The following is a 19487-nucleotide window of genomic DNA, read 5'->3' on the forward strand; positions in this document are numbered from 1 at the left end:
TTGAGTGGCATATATGATCTAAGAGAAAAATGGGGATTTCCCTATGTGAAGCGGGTATGGTCTGCTGGAATACGAAGCACTCAATTGAGTGAAAGTTTCAACGCTGTCTTGAAAAGATATTTAGAATCTGACCATAATTTGTCAGAATTTTTTACACACTTTGAGAGAGATGGTTGCTGACAAAAGGTACAAGGAGTCCATATCAGAATTTCAATTGTGCTTCAGGTTGTCTATTCTGAAAATGAATGTCAAAATGCTAGCTGAAGCTAGGAAAGTCTAGACTACACTTATATTTGAAGAGTTTCAATGTCATTTTGAATCATCCTTAGAAGCTTCTATCATAAGTTGTGTTGACACTCATGGTGTAAAGACATATACAGTGATCAGAGATGGTTATTGTAGGGAACGCCAAGTGAAGAGAGACAATGATGATGTATTATCTTGTAGTTGCAAATTGTTTGAGATGAAAGGGGTTGTATGTAGACACATTATCAAGGTCCTTCGAGAAGTTATGCAAATTAAAGAAATTCCTAAGCATTATATCATGAAAAGATGGACCAAAGAAGCTAGAGATGAAAGTGTTCAAGACATGAATGGGAGGGAAATTCAAACAGACCCTAAGTTGCAACAAGCCTCTAGATACAGGTCTTTATGCTCCACCTACACTCAGATATCAAGCAGAGCTTCTGAAAATGAAAAAGCATACATATTAGCCATCACTAATGCAGAGAAGGTAGCAAAAGAAATTGAAGATTTGCTAAGGTCTGAAATGGATACCAATGCAAATAGTCATGTAGTGAATCCAACTCAATCAAGTCCTACTACATAAGTACTCAATGAAAATGGTAATGTGGTGAATGCAACTCAATCAACTCCTACTACACAAATACTCAATTCAGATGGTAATGTGGTGAATGTAAAGGGGTTAAAGAAGAGGGAAACTTCTAATGGAAGGAAAAGGAGAATAAAGAGTCAAATAGAGATAAGCATGAACAAAAATAAAAGACGAAGCCAATCCAGTAAAAAAATCATTGAGGTAAAAACTGCTTTCTTGATTCTAAATATTACTTATTAGTTTGATTAATTTTATACATGTTAACTAGGAGTTTTTATTTCTTTTACATTCTCTTTATCATTTAGGTTACTCTTGATTCGATAGATAATGTATACAAGGTGACTCTTGATCCATTGAGTACTGTGGAGAACAATGCATTTGATCTAACAAGGGATGTGGAAAATCTTACTCTTGGCAATTCTCTTGATCCAATCCTTACAAGTAATGCAGATCAATTTTCGGAAAATGATTTCTCTGCCTCTTCACTTCAGTTTTCTGCTTGTAATTAGGTACATCAATACTCAGTTTGCATTAATAGTTGTGGTATTACAATTCAATATAACTAATCATCATGCATTTCACTATACATTATATGTACTAGGAACTTGATCTAAACAACGATCCCCAGTGATTTCATATTGTCATGGCCCCCCGATATTAAAAGGTAATCTAGTTATGATTTCATATATATGATTGTTTCATTAATCTATATAATATAAGGACAATAATACAATGATCTCTTTGGTTTTTTACAGCTGGTTGTGCAAGCTTCTATTTTTGCTTTTCTAAGAGGAAAAGTGAGCAGAGAAATGGTGAAATGACCTCTTTGGTTTTATGTAAGGCAATTGTGCATACTTTTTTTTTTGTTTATATAAGAAATGGATTGGCCAACCGAAAATGATAGCTTGCACTTGCTATTGGAAATTGGAATGTTATTGGTGATATATTTGAACTCTTGTTTCAATCATGGAACACTCCAAATTGGTTATTTGGTTGCCATTACAGTTTCAATTTTTTTTTTTTTGTTTAAAAGAACAGATTATTTACTTTGTTCTTATGGAGTGATTAATTAAAGAAAGTTGCTTTTTTACCCCCTCCAAATCAAGCTCTAGATTTTTAGTGTTTGCCTTATGGTGTATTTACCTTATAAGGCCCCAAAAACGTATAGCTTTTTGCCTATAAGGTTGTATGTTTGCAATTGCAGACTCACCAAAGTAACCAAACACTTGCTATGCTATAAGTTACCATCAGATATATTATAGGCCATCAGATTTCATGTGGACACGTGTCATGATCTTAGAAAAAGCTTAGATAGCTTAGCTTGGGAATAGGTTAGGAGAGGATCCGAACCCTAACTTTCAGTGAAGACATGAAGTAAAGGTAGAGGATGAGAATCTATTCTCATATATTTTGAGCTATCAAAAATTAAATTCCAACTACTAGGTCTTGATTATGAATATATAATAGAATCATATGATTTCGATAAGAAACTTCGGTGCTGAGAAAGAAGGTTGGAGAAGAACATGGAAATGGGTTTTGCCATACAGTACTTTCTTGCTCCTCAATATTAGAGGGTAAATTTGGAATTCAGATTAATAGGAGGTACATATAGCAAAAATGGTGGTTCAAATATAACTCCCCCTATCATAATCAGTCCTTAGATCAATAGTTCAACTCTAAAAAAAACAAAGTCATAAACCCATGTCAGAGTAGCAGACTACCTCGGAAAAGAAGTATTCTAGCTCGTTTACGAATCTGCATTCTTGCGTACACACATTGTTGTTCAACTGCACTATACTCCAGAAGCTCCATACTCAACTGAACATGAAGCAGTATATATTGGAGTAATGTGCAGATATGCAGTGGATGATCATAAAACAACTAAAGTAAGTAATCATCAAGGAACCTAAACAACGAAAAATGTAAAGGGTTATCCATATCTTTCCTAGCAAAGATTACCAATAAATTTGGGGATAATCCCAAAATGCTGAAGTCAGATATAGGTACTGGGAAATCTTACCATTCAAACAAAATTGTGAATCGATTTCCCTTTATAGCACAGAGATCCAACACAAATGCAGTAGAAAAGAGAAATAATCCCAATGTCAGTTTCCTTTGTGTTACTTCTTCAGATCAAGTTATTGTCAACAACTTTATTTGTAACACAAAGAAATAAATATAACTGTTAGTACCAAAGCCGCAACAATATATTACCCAGAAGATACAGTAGGAGAGATCATTTGCAAAAATCAGTTCATAAATGGACAGTGGATAATTCACTAGTATATTTAAGACACAAAAGAACTAGAAAAGAGAAATAGCAGCAGTCTATCATGCGAGCGTAGACACAGCACACAAAAAAAACACAGACGTGTAATATACAAACCAAATGTGACCCAAAATTGGAGTCCACCAGGGGAATTGACATTGTGTTTCAATGGTGGCCTTACAAACACAATTACAGAACATCCAAGGTTGCTAAAGGAGCAGCACTACAACAATTTAAATCTCCATGGGTACTGCAAATATTGAATTAACTACGGACTGAATCTTCAAGCCATGCTAATAATACAGGATCTACAGTATCCTTCGACAACAAATCAAACAATTAATTTCATAGTCGAAGCATCTCCAGAGAAACCCCTATAGCGCCTTTCTAAAATGAATCCCATAGCCCTCGCCATCTCATTATTATTGATAAACTCCCGGATAATTGTCTTATAGGTGCAGCCATTAGCACAACAGCCTTCTTGCTCCATTTCTCTAAACAACTTTTCTGCTTCAACTAAGAGGCCACCGTAATAAAGTCTCTTGATCATTAGTGTATGTCCACACATCAGGCTTTAATTCTTTCGATGACAAACCAGAGAAAAATTCTGTTGCAGATTCAATTTTCCCAGCTTTGAACAACGCTTCGATGATAACATTGTAAGCTACAATATCTAGTTCCAACTTTCTCCCTTCCATCTCTCTAAGCAATTCTAGTGCTTTTGAAAGTTGTTGGTTTTTACATAGGCCATCAAGTATAATATTGCAAGTTTGAACCTCTGGACGTTGGCAACAACCTTGCATCTCATATAACAACTTTTCTGCTTCTAGTAGTCTCCCAGCTTTACAAAATCCATCAATAACAGTATTATAAGTAATGTTATTAAGAACAAGTCCCCTCAGAGGCATTTCCTTGAAAATCGCGTACCCCCTCATCGATTGTTTTCTTCTTGCAATATCCATTAATTAATATGCTACAGCTAAAAACATCAATTAAGGAGCCATTAGAAACCATTAGATGCAAAACTTGTTTTGCCTCATCAATTTCTCCTCGCAAACAGTAACCGTCCATGAGCGAGTTGTATGTAGTCGTGTCAGGTTCAATTCCACTTTGAATCATCACCTCAAGTCCTCAACTACAGTTTTAGCTTGCTCAACCCTCCCAACCTTACACAGTCCATCAACCACAATACTGTAAGTGTAGGCGTCTGGAAATAGATCACGACTCACCATTTCATTTAACAGTCTTGTAGCTTCTTTCCAGTCGCATAAATTGCAAACTCCTTTGACCAAAGAGCTGTAAGTAACCACATCTGGAGCAATACCTCTACCAACCATTTGTGAGAAGAGGTTCTTTGCTTCGTCAACTAATGCATCTTTGCAGAGACCATTGATGATTGTGCTATAGGACACGATGTCAGGCTGGCATCCATTTTCTTCCATCTTCCCAAGCAACTGAATTCCGATGGCGCAGAAGCCCTTTATTAGTGTGTTGAAAGTAATTATATCCGGCTGACAATGACCTCCCTCCACCATTATGCTGAAAAGTAGGGCTGCTTCCTCCACCCTATTTCGGAGGACAAAGCCGTGGATAAGAGTGGTGAAGGTGGTGACAGTTGGTTGAAGAGAGGAAGTCCCACCATCAGGGCTGATGCCAAGCACACACAGTTGTTTAAACAGAGGAATGCCAATCAGGAGTGATGATTCAATTCGGCAATGTGAGCCAAAATCGGATTGAAGCAGTGAGCAGAAGGAAGAGGACGGACATGGGGCAATTCGTGAAAGACATTGAGTCAGCATCAGTGACTCTGGGAATAAAACGAGGTTGGGTTGGGTTGGAGGGCGGAGAATGAAACGAGGCTACGGAAAGAGAAGGCGTACCTCTTCCTCTTGTTGTGCTGCCGCCGCAATGACAATGACAATAACAAGAAGAAGAGAAACCCCGGATTGATCTGCGCATCATGTTGAGCAATATCTAACAACAACAATCCCAGACACTGATTTGGAAGAGAGAAAAAGAGATTTGCTGTTGCTCGCGTCCCTGGTGTTATTTTTATGAGGTTGTTGGGTATCCTAATGTCTAGGGATTCAGTTTGTTTACCAAGTTGAAGTGTTTTAGGTGTGAAGTTAAGTTGTTTTTTTTTTACTAACCGATTAAATTATAAAGAAACGCCATAGGCCAATCTGTTCCAAAGATGTCAAAATTAACAGTTAAGGTTACACTACGAGGTAATCAACATCCCACTCTACACCAACATCATGACAGTAACCAATAGTTGCTACAACATAAGTAACACAATTAGCTTCTCGAAAAATAGAGTGAAAGATATACACACTCAAAGCTAAAGTAAGCACCTAAGCATCTCTGATAATAGCAATTATCCTTCAAGGGATGAAGTTCAGTTGTTTTGAAGTATTACCTCAGAATAAAAACTTATCAACTACATTCTTCATATCATTAAAAGTTGAAAAACACATACATCCTACAATTCTAAAGTTAATATCTTTAGTTCCAACTTTCCTTCCATCTCCCTAACCAACTCTGTTTGTCTCGGAAAGTTGTAGGTTGCTACATAGGCCATACTGTAGGTAAGTTTGAACACTTGGAAGCTGGCCGAAAGCTTGCATCAGATCATAATAATCATTGGGTAACGGGGGTGTACATTCAACCATTATGATTATGTACAAGTTAACAAAAGATCACCATACATCTCGTGTACCATAACGTCTCTGCCTTTGCTGAAATGAGATCAAGGCCTCGGCAAACTCGGCCTTCCCAAAATCAGGCCAAAGAGCCGGAATGAAGAAAAGTTCAGTGTAGGCCAACTGCCACAGCAAGAAGTTACTGACTCTGAGTTCGCCGCTGGTTCGGATGAGTAGATCAGGGTATGGAAACTCAGTACAGTTAGTTTCCAGTTCCTGCTCGATGACGCTTTCATCGATGTCTTCAATTTGAATCAGGCCGTCTTTTACCTTCTGAGAAATGCTTTTACATGCTTGCACTACATCATATTTCCCACTGTAGCTCACTGCCACAATAAGTTGGAGTCTGAAGTTATCTTTTGTTTTCTCCTCTGCATCATTTATCAGTTTCTGCAAAGAAGTGGGGAGCTTCGACGAATCCCCAATGACTGATATTCTAATGCCTTCCCTGTCATAACATAATCAGATGCTTTCATTTATGAGTATAGCTAAATCAAGATTGGTCAGCTAGATAAATATTGATAAAAATCAAGCACAAACCAGGCTCACATACAGTCAGAAAGCTTCTCTCTCTGGCGGATTCAGCAAATACATCCATCAAATACTAATAATTAACATTCATATACCAGGTGACTGCAAATAGTGTCACTGGAGGCAGTTCAGAGGAAGAAATTTTAGCACTGACCAGATAAAACTAAGAGAAGGGAAGTATTAGAGTTAACACTTGAAATACTGAAACAAGTTTTTATCAGATAGTTCAACCAACTAGAGTTTCCAAGTCCAATCCTGATTCTTAAAACTATAATCTAAATCCAGTCTTGCTCATGAACCAGGGGCTACAAAAATCCTTTTCAGCACAAATGAGAAAAAAATTGATACATTGAAATAAGTAGTAATTAATGCATCCAAATTTAAAAAAAAATTAAAGAGAGATGAGCTCAAGTATTACGTGAAAAGACTAATGATTGCTGACTTTATCAATCCTTTAAACAAACTCATCCGAAAATCAGCCATCTTCCATGATCGTCACAAATCAGATCATTATGCAACTCCATGTTAACGCACAACAAAAGGAAGAAGCTATCTTGAGTATCTTCTTCCTGCTTTTGTGAATCACATAGTAGCTTTTCCTTTGCTTAGAACAACTGACGGCTGACCGAACTCAATTATCAAGAGAAAAATGAAAAAATGGTGAGAACCCCAATACATCATTTCCGTCTCAGGTCAATGATCTTACTCAGCACCTTGGGCCCTGATGGAAGCCTCTCCGCCTTGTCCAACTCTCATTACCTTCCATGATTAGTCACATGCTTCGGTATCAACTCTCTCCAGAGACCAGTTGGCAGTGGGTATTCGTCTCCATGGACAGGGGCAAACCCATCAATTGGGATTCCATTGGTGGGGAGCATGGAGGTTTTGATGAGAAGAGAGCTAAACAGATAAACTGGATTGGAATAGGGAAGCGCAGGGGTGTCATGACTTATTATTCAGGTTAGAGATATGATTTATGCTTTAAATTTGTTCTTCCGTTGCTCTAATATTATCTCATTGCTATAGAGAAACAAGTGACAATTTTGCGTTGTGCTATTACATTTTTAAGGAAGCAAGCTAGTTTCAAGAAAGACAAGGAGCTTCAGAGAGGCCACTTCAATGGATCAAGACAGAATCCAGCTTTTCTAATAAACTAACCGATAGTTGGCGCCTAAATCCTAGTTTGATTTGTACTCTTGAACAAAGATGAAACCGAATTTTTGACATGGTGACATCTAATTAATAACTTTAAGTAACACATAATGGTATAAAGCTCCCCATTCAAAGAAACACAAAATTCCCTTTTCAGCACAATTGAACAAAACCATAATGAAATTACATCCTTAAAAGAGATGAGGTCAAGATTGTACCTGGCGAGATTGTTGATCTCTGATTTGATCACCCCCTCAAACAAAGTCATCAGAAATTCAACCTCCATCTACACTACAACAAAACCAAATTATTCCACCAACACACAAACAGACCCCAAAAAAAAATGCTTTTGTGAAAAGCACTTTTGTTGTTGGGTTTAAAAAGCACCAACCTTTGGTCGAACCCAGTTATCATACGAAAAGGCGAACACAGTGAGAACTCTAATCCCCCATTTCCGGCTCAAGTCCACGAGCTCCCTCAGCGCCCGGGCGCCCGCTTGGTGACCCGACCCGGACGGCAGCCCTCTCCTCCTGGCCCACCTCACGTTCCCGTCCATGATCACCGCCACGTGCCTCGGCATCGCCTCCCGCCGCAGACCCGCCGGCAACGCCTCTTCTTCTTCCTCTCCGGGGGCAAATCCGTCATTTGGAATCTCCCCGAATTTAGCATGCTGCTTGAGCTTGGCGGAATCCGGTGCGGTTGCGGCAGCGTTGTGGAGTGAGCTGGAGACACACAATTGGGTTTTGGAGTGGAATAAACTGGAATGACAGCTGAGGTGGACTGGAACAGAGAAGCATCGCAGGGATAGCATTATATCCCGGTCAGGGATTGGATTTCAAGCTTGGAAAGTTTCCTGCTTGGTCCGTAGCGTAGCGCAGCTCTCACTTGGGCAGTTCATAGTTTTGCAGGAAACTGAGAAACTGTGAGTGAATATTATTCAAAAGCCATTTGAGCACCACAATATCTTCCGAGACGAATCGGGTTGGGGTTTACTCAACTTGGGCCTTCTTTTGGCCCAGTTACTCAAACTTTCAGTTCCTTGCTATAGAAGTAAACAACACCACACGGCTACACCCTTGGAGAGTTGGAGGAATGGATTCCAGACCTCCAGAAACAGCAAAATCCGGCCAAGTAAAATTCGGTGCAGGCCAATTCCACGACGACAAGTTGCCGACTCGATTAGAGTTCGCCTCTAGTCGTATTGGTGGCTCGGCACAGTTAATTTCCTACTGTTCAATGACTGATGATGTTGGACTTGATCATAGGTACAGGCACTACATATTTCACAATCGGATGAGAATCGCTCATGCTTGTTGAAGGCCCAGTTTGGTGCGGCTCTACTGTGGTCAAAATTGCTTTTGAGATTGCTATGACCAAAATTACTTTTGAATCTCTAAGAAAAATCAGTCGAAATGTTTGGTAAACTGTTTTACATATGTGTTGTGGCTTTCAAAAATCAGTCTAAGTATTTGGTAAACTGTTTTACATATGTGTCGTGACTTAAAAAAATTACCGAATCAGACATTGCAATGTGCAATATATTGAAAATAAGAATTTATTTTTGTTCTCGATTCTAAAAAATTTCTACTTGCGGAAAACTATTTTTTTGGTTTTTTCGTCCTATCTAGCATGTTCAATAAGAATATGTAACCTTCATGATTCATAAGATGAAAAACATAACCCATAATTTTGGTTTGTGTGAACAAACACAAATTGATTATTCAAATTATAAAAGCAACAGTAATCCAAAATGAGATCGTCATTGCTTCTCTCTCGTCTCATCTTTCTTCCCTCATTACCCAAATCACCATAAACTAATAAACAAAAAACATGAGCTCTCCTCTTTCTTCCTCTATTACCCAGATCACCATAAATTGGACCAAGTCGTAAGAAGAAAAGGGGATGACGATTGTGGTGGACTGTAAATTCAATCTGAAAATCCAATATTAATCCATACCAACAAAGGATTCAATTCAAGAACCCAATACTTTGCCACAACACCCACATGCCCGGTGATAAATCAGTGTTTTTTTAAGAAGAGATTTAATTCGAATAAATTGAGTAGTGAGAAAGAGAAGACATCGAACTGTGCAAGCACATCTGATATAAATTTGATGGAGCATTGAGGATATATCTAGTAGTTTATAAAATTTCATTAAAAACCTCTGCGTCTCCACAAAAGCAGAAACAAAAAGCAACCCATACCCAGCTTTTGAAATCCAGCTGTTGGGACCAGCGCTTGTACCCAGAGGCATCAATTCTGGAGTTACCAAACACCATCTGTTTCCCTCAAAATCGCTTTTGAACTAAAAGCAGGCTCCAAAAGTCTTACCTGCAATCAGGACCAAATTTTGAAACTCAGACAAACTAGAAATAGAGTAGTGATTACATAGTTACATGGCCATTTCGATTTGCCTTGCCTGTTTAATGAGAATGAAAGATACTGTCACAGATTTGCTTATTATCCCTGCAGTTATACATGTATTTTTTTTTGTTTATATAAATACGAATTCAAAATTGCACCAGAATTCTGGGAGCTTAAGGTTGTCATTTCAAAATTTGAATCTAGCAATAGAAAATGGGGTTTCAAGTAAGGATCAAGGATGTAACAATGCGTCGAACATATTGTATCAGATGGAGGATTTATACAGGTGAGGTTGTCAAAGGTGTATCAATCTTAAGTCTCCCTCTTATACAAAAAGACAGTGCAGGAATCCGAAGTCTTCCTTGCAGAGACTGTCAAAAGCCCAAGAAGATGTCAATCTGTGATCTAGCACAACTTAATTTTGATTCAACCCATCTATAAGTACTCTTTGATAGCCATTGTATACTTGTTGTAGGGGGCAAGCTCCCAACTGTACAATTTATAATGCAACTTCTGCAAATCTTCCGGCACCATTTGTCCAATTCAGTCCAGTTCCAGCTTCTCCCTGTCAGTCGAGTGTTGGTTGGTTTCTGCTGATCCAGTGCCCAAACTCCATCCCTACTGCAAAAGCCATTTGGCTATCAATGAATGATGACCGAGTTTTGAATTTAAATTTCTCTTTCCCCTTCTGTTTCATTTCTGCTCCCATCGCCTTTCCAGGCAAAGATAAGGAAGGCAACCTGACAGTTCACTTGTACATATAAAACACAAAATTACACGTAAAGTCATATCTAATTTACTGGCACCTACTTTTCCATTAGAATCACTAATTTGTTGTCATGGGAAACCAACGACTAACTCAAAGGCCTAAACAGATTATTCTTATCGACTTATGGCAAAGACATCTCAAGCCACAGCCCAAGAAAACCTAGCCAGATTGTTCTTCACCACAGAAACTTCCCATTTCAACATCAATGAGAAAAATCAGCATGATGAATTAAAACAAGTTGAAAATTGTTTAAGCAGGCCAATAAAAAATTTCTTAGAGAATTTTGGGAGCGCAGTTATGTAGTACCTTGTTAGATCGCCAATCTCTGACTCCATCAACCTATCAAACAAAAAAATGAAAACCAGATTATTGAATAGATCCGCCCAGACAGACAGATAATGTCACTTTGGCAGAGATCACACTGTTTCCTTGCACCTGCTAGCACAGAATCAATACCGTTTCTTCTTGGCTACATCTTCACTGGTATTTCTCTGGTGTGAACTTAAGTACAGCATGCATCAAAACTTGTATATAAGACCGTTATCAAATTTATATTTTACTAACAAGTACAAGATTATCAAGTCCTCTTGTTGTTCATTGAAAGTATAAAGATGATTGAGTTTACTAGGTAGTAGAGTCATACTTGAGAAACCACTAGATGCAATAACTCAATTCAGTATCTACACCTTTTACTGGAATAAAATCAACGTCGCCAGAAAAAGCAGCTTTCTCAAAATCAGGCCAAGAGGTAGCACAGCCCAACATCCACAACAAGTTGCCGACTCGATCAGCAGCAGCACAGTACAGCTAGTTTCCTCCTCTTAAATGAGTGTTTGATAATATTTGACTTGATTATAGGTACACAAACTACATATTTCACAATTAGACGAGTATCAATCAAGTTTGATGAAAGCTTTATCCATAATCAGGACCAAAGAGTCAAACACAAACTAACTGGCAAAGAATAATAATTACAGGTGCCTTACCAGTTTAATGGGAACGTTTGAACTGTCACAGGTGTGCCTATTATCCCTGCAGTTATAGATGTCTTCGTCTATATAAATAAGGATTCAGTATTGCACCAGAAACTCTGGTAGCTTGAGGTTTTCATTTCAAACTTTGAATACAACAACATCAATCAGATTTCAAGTAAGGATGTAATGATACAAAAAGGATTTTAAATTCAGAACACATCAAAGAAATGACATTGTATATTTTAAATCTGCTGCAATCCTCAAATTAAAGTTAACAAGAATTTCTCAATAATGGCAACAAAGCCGGATCTATTCTTTCCTTAGGCAATAAACCAACTATTAATTCCATAGTTGATGCATTGGCGAAGAAACCTGACTCCCCCATTTCTTGAATAAGTCCAATACCCCTCGATACCTCATTGTTATTTAACAACCCTTGGATAATGATGTTATAGGTCCAACCATGCGGAGAGCAGCCTTTGTCTCCCATTTCCGTCACCAAATCTTCTGCTTCACTCATAAGCCTCCTCTACAAGGTCCACTAATCATTATGGTATATGTCCTTATATTTGGCTGAAATCCTTTTGATGACAAACTTGAGAATATCTCCATTGCAGATTCGACTTTCCCAGCGTTTCACAAACCTTTAATGATGATATTGTAAATTACCATATGTAGTTCCAACTTCTTGTCCTTCATCTCTCTAAGCAAATCTATTGCCTTAGAGAGTTGTTGATTGCTACATAGCGCATCAAGTATAACTGTGCAAATTTGAGCATTTGGAATTTGCATGGCCAGAAGCTTGCATCTTGGAGAACAACTTTGCTGCCTCTTGTATTCTTCCCGCCTTACGAAACCCATCAATAAGAGTTTTATAAGTAATATTATCAGGCACGAGTCCCCTAAGAGGCACTGTCCTTTTACCCTTGCAATATCCGTTAATCAATATGCTACAACTATGAACATCAATCGAGAAACCTTTGATAAGCTTTAGATCAAAAACTTGTTTCGCTTTGTCCATTTCCCCTTGCAAACAATATCCGTCCATAAGCATACTGTATGTAATTGTGTTAGGTTCAATTCTTCTTTAATTCATCACGTCAACCACGGTGACTGCTTCCGCAAACTTCCCGGCCTTACAAAGACCAGCAACCAGGATGTTGAAGGTGCGGAGATTTGGAAAGATACCTTGACTCATCATTCCATTTAACAATTTCGTAGCTTCATTCTAGTCGCATATATGGAAAACTACTTGTATCAAAGAGTTACAGGACACCATGTTAGGCTGGCATCCCTGCAACATTTTGCTGAGAAGTAGTGCTGCATCATCCACTCTATGCCAGAAGACCCAATTTGAAGAAGTGGCCCAAGATAGACAAGGCATACCCCATACGGTTCAAGTGACAGTAGCAGTTGATGGAAATATTGAGGGTATAAGCATCAGAAGCGATTCCGGCGAGACCCAATTGCTTATTCAATGATAGGACTGCTGGGTGTTCTTTCAATTTGACGAGTTGAGTCGAGATTTGATTGAAAGGGATAACAGACGGCAGAGGACGCGTGTGGAGCATTTCATCGAACACCTTCCAGGCATCCTCAACATTTCACTCTGGGCACCGAGGGTCGATCTCCAAGATGGGTTTCTCTAGACTTGCTAGGGTTTGTGCGTTCAGAATGAAGCTAAGCAACAATAAGACGGCTAGAGTGAAGAAATGGCATACCTCTTCTGCAATAAGCAATGCGCTTCATCATCTTGTTCTTTGCAATAAGCTCACAACTGTCACCAAAGTTGCCTTTGATTCACTTGCGTTTTCCGGGTCGGGCTGTAAATAATCCAATTTGAATGGGCCGGTCTCGCACACGTGCGAACCAACCAGGCGGCGGACAGTGTGACACGTCTTCTCCCGCCACGCCCTACTTTGCAAGTTCTAATATACCCCTCCCGCTTATACACTTCTTCTGTAGTTCTTCAATTTCTTCCCCTACCCTAAAAGGACAGAAACGTAAATCATATCTCTCCCCGTTTTTCGAAGTTAAAGTCGGTTTCCCGTCTCTTCATTTCGCCACAAAAACCACCCCGCCTCTCTCTCAGACTTCCCACAACAGTTTCCTTCTCAGTATCTTTCATTTCCCAAAATGCCCCCGGAAACCAGAAGAAGCGCATTCCCGAAGGTGGTGATTGAACGCGACACCGACTCCGAGCAAAGCTCGTCGGAGGAAGAGGAAGAGGAAGAAGAAGAAGAAGAAGAAGACGACGACGAGCCGGCGGTGTTGGCGGAGAGCGAGAGTGAAGAGAAAGTTGAGGAGCACAAGACTAAGAACAAAGGGAAAGCACCCATTACTATTTCACTCAAGAAAGTTTGCAAGGTTAAATCTTTTTTTTTACCCATTTCCGTTCTCAATTGTACTGTTTCGACAGTTTTGTTGGTTGGGTTCGTTGAATTTGACTTTGTTACTGATCAAGCTTTGATTTTTACTGGCGAGTTGGTTTAGGTTTGTAAGAAGCCTGGACATGAGGCTGGGTTTAAGGGGGCTACCTATATTGATTGCCCAATGAAACCTTGCTTTCTTTGCAAAATGCCTGGTAACTCTTTTATCTTACCTTCTTGCTTATGTTTGACTGTATGTAATTTTGATTTGTGCTGATAATTATTATTATTGTTTACTGTTGTTGAGTTTGAGAATTTTGATTTCATGTATTTCTGTAATATTTAAAATTTATATTTGGTTTTGGGAATTGAAGGCCACACTACAGTGACATGCCCACATCGAGTAGCTACCGAGTTTGGGGTCATACCAGCTGCACGTAAAAGTACTCGAAATGCATTGGAGTATGCGTTCGAACGACAGATTAGACCTCGGATTCATCCAGTGAGCCTTTACTAATTTATTGTGAAGTTTTGATTGGTGAAACTGTGATTTCTGATATCTCGTTATTGCAGCACACACATTTTGTTTGCTTAGCCTTACATAAGTTTCTGTATTTTGATTGTTATATGAGCAACATTGTCTTTAAAGTTCCGAGATGTATAATATTGCTCTTCATTTTGTTAAACTTATTGCCTGTTTATGTATGCCTTGACCCATTGTACGGTTTGACAATTGATTTGTGTGTATTCTTCTGCGAGATACTACTATCTTGTCTTGTTGTGAGCAATCTCTGTTGCAGTGTTATGAACTTGTAGTTTCTATTTTCTTTCTAGATCAAGCCAGCATACGTGATCCCTGATCAAGTAAATTGTGCGGTTATCAGATATCACAGTAGACGGGTAACTTGCTTGGAATTCCATCCTACAAACAATAATATCCTTTTGTCCGGAGATAAGGTAAGTTCTTTGCATAGTTCTGTAATGATTGAGGATTATGTTTGACGATGGCTAATCAGGGTCCCTTTTGCTCCTCTCCCCTCTTGTTTTTGGTTCAATTAAAAAGAAAGGACAGCTTGGAGTTTGGGATTTTCGCAAAGTATATGAAAAGGTTGTTTATGGAAATGTACATTCATGTATACTCAACAATATGAAGTGAGTATACTTTTGTAGTTATATGTGCATAGACACACTGGCCTGTCTTCTGTGAATATATAGATAGATGCTTTTTCACTTTCTTAATTACTTGCGTATTAAATATTGTAGGTTTAGCCCTGCAAGTGACGGTACAGTATATGCTGCATCCTCAGATGGCACCGTTAGTTGCACTGATGTCGAAACTGGAATTGCATTGTCTCTGATGAACCTTAACCCTGGGGGTTGGCAGGTACTCACAATCCCACTCCTATTCCCGATAATGAATGGGTATCAAAGAGGACTTTTTATTTCCTCCATATATCGCCAAAACTGTTTGGCCCTGTGTCCTGGATCTACATCATGCTCATTTTGAAAAATAATTAATCCAGACTGAGAAATGCCACATTAGTTGCAACAGTATGTTCTCTTTTGTGGTTTATTGTATGGCATGTTGGTTAGTTCTCTATAAGTAGGATAAAATACTGGTCACTCCTCACAATTTTACAAACTCGACAGTTTGCTCCTTCAAGTTTTAATTTTAACTGATCACTCCTTATACTTTTCAAATTCAAGCAATCTGGTCCTTCAGTTATCTTTCTATCTAATTTGGGTGTTAAGTCCATCCAATTTCTGTTTGCCCAAAAAACAACTTAACACTCAAATTAGATGGAAAGATGACGGAATGACCAGATTGCTTGAATTTGGAAAGTATAAAGAGTGATCAGTTGCAATTGAAATTTGAAGGAGTAAACTGTTGAGTTTGTGATAGTTTGAGGAGTGACTAGTATTTTGTTCTTATAAGTATATATGATTAACTTATCTTTCTTCCAAAATATTCATGTTGTTGAGTCTGATTGCTTGATTTGAATTTTTTTTTTGCATCAGTGTCAATTATAGTGATTATTGCATCTTATTTCTTAACAACATATATGCACTTAATTATGCTGGCTGGACAGAGAGTGAAGAATGTATTTTCTCAGTGGTTTTACTTCAATGTTGGCAGATGTAAGCTAATCTTAATTAAAATTAAACTTTTAGATTTAGAGTTACCCTTTGATTAGGCTGCTTAGGTCAGTGTGCTTCTTGATTCTGATTTTTCTGTCTTCCCTATTCCTTTGTTTTGTCATTGTCCACCTTGCTTGCTGTATCATGTATAAAGGTTTTTTATATAAAAATAATTAATCTAAGTAAAAAGCTTGGATGACATGTTTTTAGGGTCCAAGCACCTGGAGAATGTTGTATGGCATGGATATGAATGCAGAGAAACGTGCCGTGCTTGTTGCTGATAACTTCGGTTACCTCTACTTGTAAGTTTTTCATACTGAGATAGACAGGTACAGAGGCAAGAAAGATGCATGTAAATTTTATAGTCATGTAGTATAGAGAGCACTTCTTTTCTTGTATTTTCTATCTTCTGTTCCCGGTTAGAAGTTGTCATAATTTGTCCGGCTATCAGATATAGTCAAAGTGTACACATTTTTGTAGTTTCGGATTTTAAGATTTTGTGGTCTATGTTGGTTCTTACAATTTCATGTCTCTTTGAGCTGAAAGAATGTAAAACAATTTGCTAAGGTGCTTATGAAGCAGCATCTTTTTCTTGTCAAAAACTTGGAGTGTATTTAGTAGTTGATCAGCTTTTTTAAAAGTAAAAAGTACCATGCCATGCAATCAATGTGCTCATTACGCTTGTTATATCTCTTCTTATTAACTTGTTTTATGGTATAGGGTTGATACTCGGTCAAATAACAGAACTGGGAATCCGATCTTGATTCATAAGAAAGGTAGCAAAGTTGTTGGACTCCACTGCAATCCAGTTCAACCAGACCTTCTCTTGAGTTGTGGAAATGATCATTTTGTAAGTTTTGGCTGCTCATTTGAATAATGTATTATCTAGCCTTCACTGCTCTATAGTATATCACATGAGTGTGGGTCGTGTCTGTTTTCTCTTAAAGGGTAAGCTCTTGAGTTTACCTCTCTGATCTTGCTCAAATTCTACGATGCTATAACTGTATGATATTGAATTATGTATGTGTTTTCTGGTTGGTGTTACTCAGTCAATACTTGAGACTTGAGAGCATACCATCTTTATGTTGGTCATGTTAGTGTTTTCTAGGTGGTGTTACTCTAGTCGATACTCGATATCATAACATCTGTATGTTGGTCATGTCTTGTGTTCTCGTAAAGGGTGTACTTTTCAGTTTCCCTTTCTCTCCAAATTTTCGAAGAGTATTAATTTTAGGACTGAATGTGTGCATGTCGATTCACTTTTGGTACCTGGCTATAGAAGCATGTTTGGTAACCTGCAATGGTTTTTTCTGCTTAGGCTCGCATATGGGATATCCGTCGAATTGAAGATGGTTCCGCCATTTATGACCTAGCACACAGCCGTGTTGTTAACTCTGCATACTTTTCTCCAATATCTGGGAGTAAAATTCTCACCACTTCACAGGATAACCGTCTTTGTATATGGGATTCCATATTTGGCAATATGGATTTGCCAAGCCGAGAGATTGTTCACAGTCATGATTTTAATCGCTACCTGACTCCCTTCCGAGCGGAATGGGATCCAAAGGTGATATGTTTTGCTTGATGAACTTTTCTTTTGTTTATTATGTTTCCTACGTCTCATTTGAAAATCTTATATGCTTTTTGGTTCAGGACTCGTCAGAGTCCCTCACAGTTATTGGTCGTTATATAAGTGAAAACTATAATGGGGCCGCTCTTCATCCGATTGATTTCATAGACATCAGCACAGGGCAACTAGTTGCCGAGATCATGGATCCCAACATTACTACAATCAGTCCAGTGAACAAGCTGCATCCACGTGATGATGTTTTGGCATCTGGTAGCTCGAGGTTTGGGACTTTGCGCTTTCATCCTCGCATTTTAATTACTGTAGAAAAATGTCTGTTGTTAAAATGTACTTGGAATACCTTATATCATGATAATTTTGTCCCCTTAACCATGTTTCATGCTCAGGTCACTTTTCATTTGGCGACCAAAGGAAAAGTCTGAGCCTGTGGAACAAATTGATGTAGGGAAGATTCTTGTTTGTGACAGAGATGAGAAAAAGAGCAGAAAACGGAAGTTTGGGGGTGAAAGTGATGATTCTGATGATGACAAGTCCATCCCTAAGGGCAAGGGGTTCAAGTCCCAGAAGAAATCGCAAGGCTCAGGACAGATGGGTGTAGGGAGGATTCTTGTTTGTGACAGAGATGAGAAAAAGAGCAGAAAACGGAAGTTTGGGGATGAAAATGATGATTCTGATGATGACAAGCCCATTTCTAAGGGCAAGTGGTACAAGTCCCAGAAGAAATAACAGCAAATTTAATCTGTCTGCTAAGGTAAGACACTGATCTAAACGAAGAAACTGAAATTTGAGGGTCTGAGACACTCCTGTGGGGAAGTTTTGAGGTTCTTCATCTGCCAAACCTGTACAGAAAAATCGAGTCTCTGCCCCTCTTTTATCACATAGGGCAAGAGCTTTTTGACCTAGCGTGACCTACCACCAACGCTTAGGTTAACATCTCATTCCTTTTGTAAGCACCTTCTGCGGCGGTTTTTAGGATCTTTGGAATGTATCATGAGCTGTGCTGCAGTTGGTTGCCGTGTGCAGGGCTGCACAAGCGTGCATGCATGTATCAATGGAAGTTGCCTAGACAGTCACTTGCAAACTTAGTATTATGGGCTGTATAATAGTAGCGTGTGTATTTGTAGTGTATTGCGGATATTATGTTTTTGACTGTTAGAATTGCTTCCTTTGATCGTTCTTGTTATGCAATGAGACAAAGTCAATGTCATTGAGTATATTTAGCACTGATACTAAATAGTAACTAAACAGTTTCGTGTTTTGTAAAATGTAAACTACCTTTGATTTTGGTGATAGTGACCAATAAGTTTTAATAAGGTGTTTTCCATAATTCACCAAACACAATTGATTTGGATTAAAGAAAATATTTTCTAAAAACAATGCAGATCCCAAACTAATCTTCAGAAGCCATCTCGGAATATGTTCATCTAGACGCTAACCATAAGTAGATATCCTAATTGCAGTTAGCATACGAAATACCATAGCAAATGAAAAAAGGAACTCAGTGATGTCGTCCTTGTGGTTTTACCGCTTGTGGTTAGAAAAAATATAATTTTGATCCTCTAGCCCATGAAATAACTTAATGAACTTATCACAATATTCAGAATCAAATCTAACTCCGTTAGTGTGGCCGTCATGTGCCAATTACCTACACCGAAATTAACCTAGCTAGCATGTGATTACAACCTCACTGACGAAGTTAGAAGCAATGTATGTTGAATCAAGAATATAAGTTGATCGATTTATCCATCCCAACCCTGATGACCAAAATTAAATATTTTAGAACTTACAAACGCA

The 19487-nt window shown here is 38.5% G+C and overlaps 2 protein-coding genes and 2 pseudogenes across 3 annotated transcripts; 1 reads left to right on the plus strand and 3 right to left on the minus strand.

The window, feature by feature from the left end:
- Nucleotides 1-3368: 3368 nt before the first annotated feature.
- On the minus strand, nt 3369-4903 carry LOC126787467 (putative pentatricopeptide repeat-containing protein At1g12700, mitochondrial; annotated as a pseudogene).
- Nucleotides 4904-5446: 543 nt separating this feature from the next.
- LOC126788942 (dehydrodolichyl diphosphate synthase 2) lies at nt 5447-8388 on the minus strand. Its single transcript, XM_050514974.1, has 3 exons — nt 7881-8388; nt 7708-7775; nt 5447-6254 (listed from the first exon to the last, which is right to left on the minus strand). Exons 1-3 carry the CDS (start codon nt 8298-8300, stop codon nt 5804-5806), a joined length of 939 nt encoding a protein of 312 aa, XP_050370931.1. The 5' UTR covers nt 8301-8388; the 3' UTR covers nt 5447-5803.
- A 3480-nt stretch (nt 8389-11868) lies between these two features.
- Nucleotides 11869-12988, minus strand: LOC126787468 (pentatricopeptide repeat-containing protein At1g12300, mitochondrial-like; annotated as a pseudogene).
- Nucleotides 12989-13711: 723 nt separating this feature from the next.
- On the plus strand, nt 13712-18819 carry LOC126788939 (protein DAMAGED DNA-BINDING 2). 2 transcript variants are annotated; one of them, XM_050514970.1, is made up of 11 exons: nt 13712-13964; nt 14091-14181; nt 14341-14468; nt 14801-14923; nt 15030-15118; nt 15230-15350; nt 16316-16407; nt 16826-16955; nt 17424-17672; nt 17759-17955; nt 18080-18819. In XM_050514970.1, exons 1-11 carry the CDS (start codon nt 13734-13736, stop codon nt 18417-18419), a joined length of 1791 nt encoding a protein of 596 aa, XP_050370927.1. In that variant the 5' UTR covers nt 13712-13733; the 3' UTR covers nt 18420-18819. The 2 variants fall into 2 exon arrangements, with proteins under 2 accessions (XP_050370927.1, XP_050370928.1); XM_050514971.1 differs by having other exon boundaries at nt 17550-17672.
- Nucleotides 18820-19487: the final 668 nt, after the last annotated feature.

Source organism: Argentina anserina, chromosome 3 (genome assembly GCF_933775445.1).
Source record: "Argentina anserina chromosome 3, drPotAnse1.1, whole genome shotgun sequence".
NCBI lineage: Eukaryota > Viridiplantae > Streptophyta > Magnoliopsida > Rosales > Rosaceae > Argentina > Argentina anserina.